This window comes from Seriola lalandi, unplaced genomic scaffold (assembly GCF_002814215.2).
Source record: "Seriola lalandi dorsalis isolate HSWRI2012SDOR001 ecotype SW California unplaced genomic scaffold, Sedor1 jcf7180002053878, whole genome shotgun sequence".
In the NCBI taxonomy this organism is placed as follows: Eukaryota; Metazoa; Chordata; class Actinopteri; order Carangiformes; family Carangidae; genus Seriola; species Seriola lalandi.
The window spans coordinates 7,279-9,134 of record NW_019524431.1 but is presented as its reverse complement, the minus strand read 5'-3'; the positions used below and the strand labels follow the sequence as shown (position 1 = coordinate 9,134).

The following is a 1,856-nucleotide window of genomic DNA, read 5'->3' as shown; positions in this document are numbered from 1 at the left end:
GGAGACAGGAAGGGCAAAGACGATTGTCAGTATTAATAGCCGTATTCTAACTGATACACAAAGAGCACATCTGAATACCATTATCACGTAGGACCAGGTAATTTATTTCATATGAAAATATCAACTGTCAGGACAAACAGTTCAAGGTGTGAAGAAATGCATCATGGGAAGGGAGATCATCTCCCTCAAGGTCAGTGTTCAAAAATACGTAGAGAGGTTCAGTGTTTATTATTTTACACCAGTGAAAAGGTTCAGACCAAACGGCCTGACGGGATTTCATCACTTCAGGGCCTTTGGTGTCACAGAGATCTTTAAGGTGATTGGGTGATTTGATGCTGCACATAAATAACTGCATGTTGTGTGACGGGGTAAATGTCTTGGTACAGGAGAGGAGAAATGTATTCTGGGAGATGTGAGCGTATATCTCACTGTGTCCGTCACTGTGAGAGGAGAGAGAGTTTCGGTGAAGTTTCTATGAGCACAGAAATACTGACTTTAAACTCAGTGCCGCTGAAGTCTGTTTATTACAGGATATTAAAAATGATTTCTTGCATAAATTCATATGAAATGTTTTACAGTCCAAATTACAGCTTCCTCCTGATTAGACTGAGTTCCATGAGATTTTAAGCACATTTCAAAGAAGCGAATCAAATCTAAGAATTAAAGCTGGAAGAAGAAAACAGGCTGTTTCTAAATGAACGTGGTTAATGAAGGTTGTGACTCTATTATAGAGTTGGAAAAAAGGGACAGAGGAAATTAACTGGTGAAGGAAATGAAGTCTTATTGATTTAGTAAAACAGAAATGATGAAAACCTTGTTATTTATTTACATCTGTGCTTTCAGGGGAAACTACACTCAGATCGAAATACTTTATTTTACAGTGTTTTAATTATTTTTAAAGACTTGAATTTGCTGCGTTTCATTTCCACTGTATTAGTCTGCTTAATAAACTGTGACCTTATGGCTGGAACAGTAAGTCAGTTAGGTTTGTATCACGTCTCTTACCTGATAGAGTCCGAAGTCGAGCCGCAGCGTGGCGACGTAGCGCGTCTCACGGCCGCTGCGAACGTCTCTCAGCTCCAACTGGAGGTCGTGCCACCGACCGTCTGCCACCTGAACCTGATCCAACCGCAGACGCACCGGTCGGGTCGAACCGCGGGTCACCGAGAACACCAGCTGACCGTTTATCACCTGACACACACACACACACACACACACACACACACACACACACAGACACACACACACACACACACACAAACAGCGAGACACCAGATAAGAGAAGGAACTGAAAACAGTGAAGGAATAAAATAACCTGTTTAGTGGATGACAGTGTGTGTGTGAGTGTCTGTGTGTGTGTGTGTGTGTGTCTGTGTGTGTGTCTGTGTGTGTGTGTGTGTGTGTGTGGGAGTGTGAAATCCAGTATCTTGGCTGCACTCACTGAGCTTGGCTGCCGTCTCTGGATGTAGCATTAGCATTATACATGATTTTTGTCTCATTTACAGGTTGATAGTTTCGTATTAAAACACTAAATAACCATGAGGCATAAAACCCATAATTAACGTGACGCTGCCGACGCAGCATCTTTTGTGCCACCTGCTGAGATTTGGCTTAAAATGAGCAGCATTAAATTAAAACACAATAATAATTGGTTTATGCTACAAAAGAGGAAGAAGGTGTCGCTATCTGTGTTTTAGCATTAGTGGAGCTAAAGCTCTCAGAGCTGCTGGCAACGGAAAACATCTCTTCAGCAGAGAGAGAGACAGAGAGGGGGGACTGGGGGAGAGAGACTGGGGGAGAGAGACTGGGAGAGAGGAGGAGAGAGGGGGAGAGAGGGGGAGAGAGAGACTGGGAGA

The 1,856-nt window shown here is 43.2% G+C and overlaps 1 protein-coding gene across 1 annotated transcript in view; it reads right to left on the bottom strand.

Moving 5' to 3' along the window:
• Window positions 1-981: 981 nt before the first annotated feature.
• The window catches only part of LOC111651945 (cadherin EGF LAG seven-pass G-type receptor 3-like), a gene marked incomplete at its 5' end in the record, with an annotated part of 3,820 nt that continues 2,945 nt past the window's right edge, over window positions 982-1,856 (bottom strand). The window contains one exon of the mRNA XM_023402016.1: window positions 982-1,191. Within this exon, the coding sequence (XP_023257784.1) occupies window positions 982-1,191 (210 nt within the window). The remainder of the gene's footprint in view (window positions 1,192-1,856) is intronic.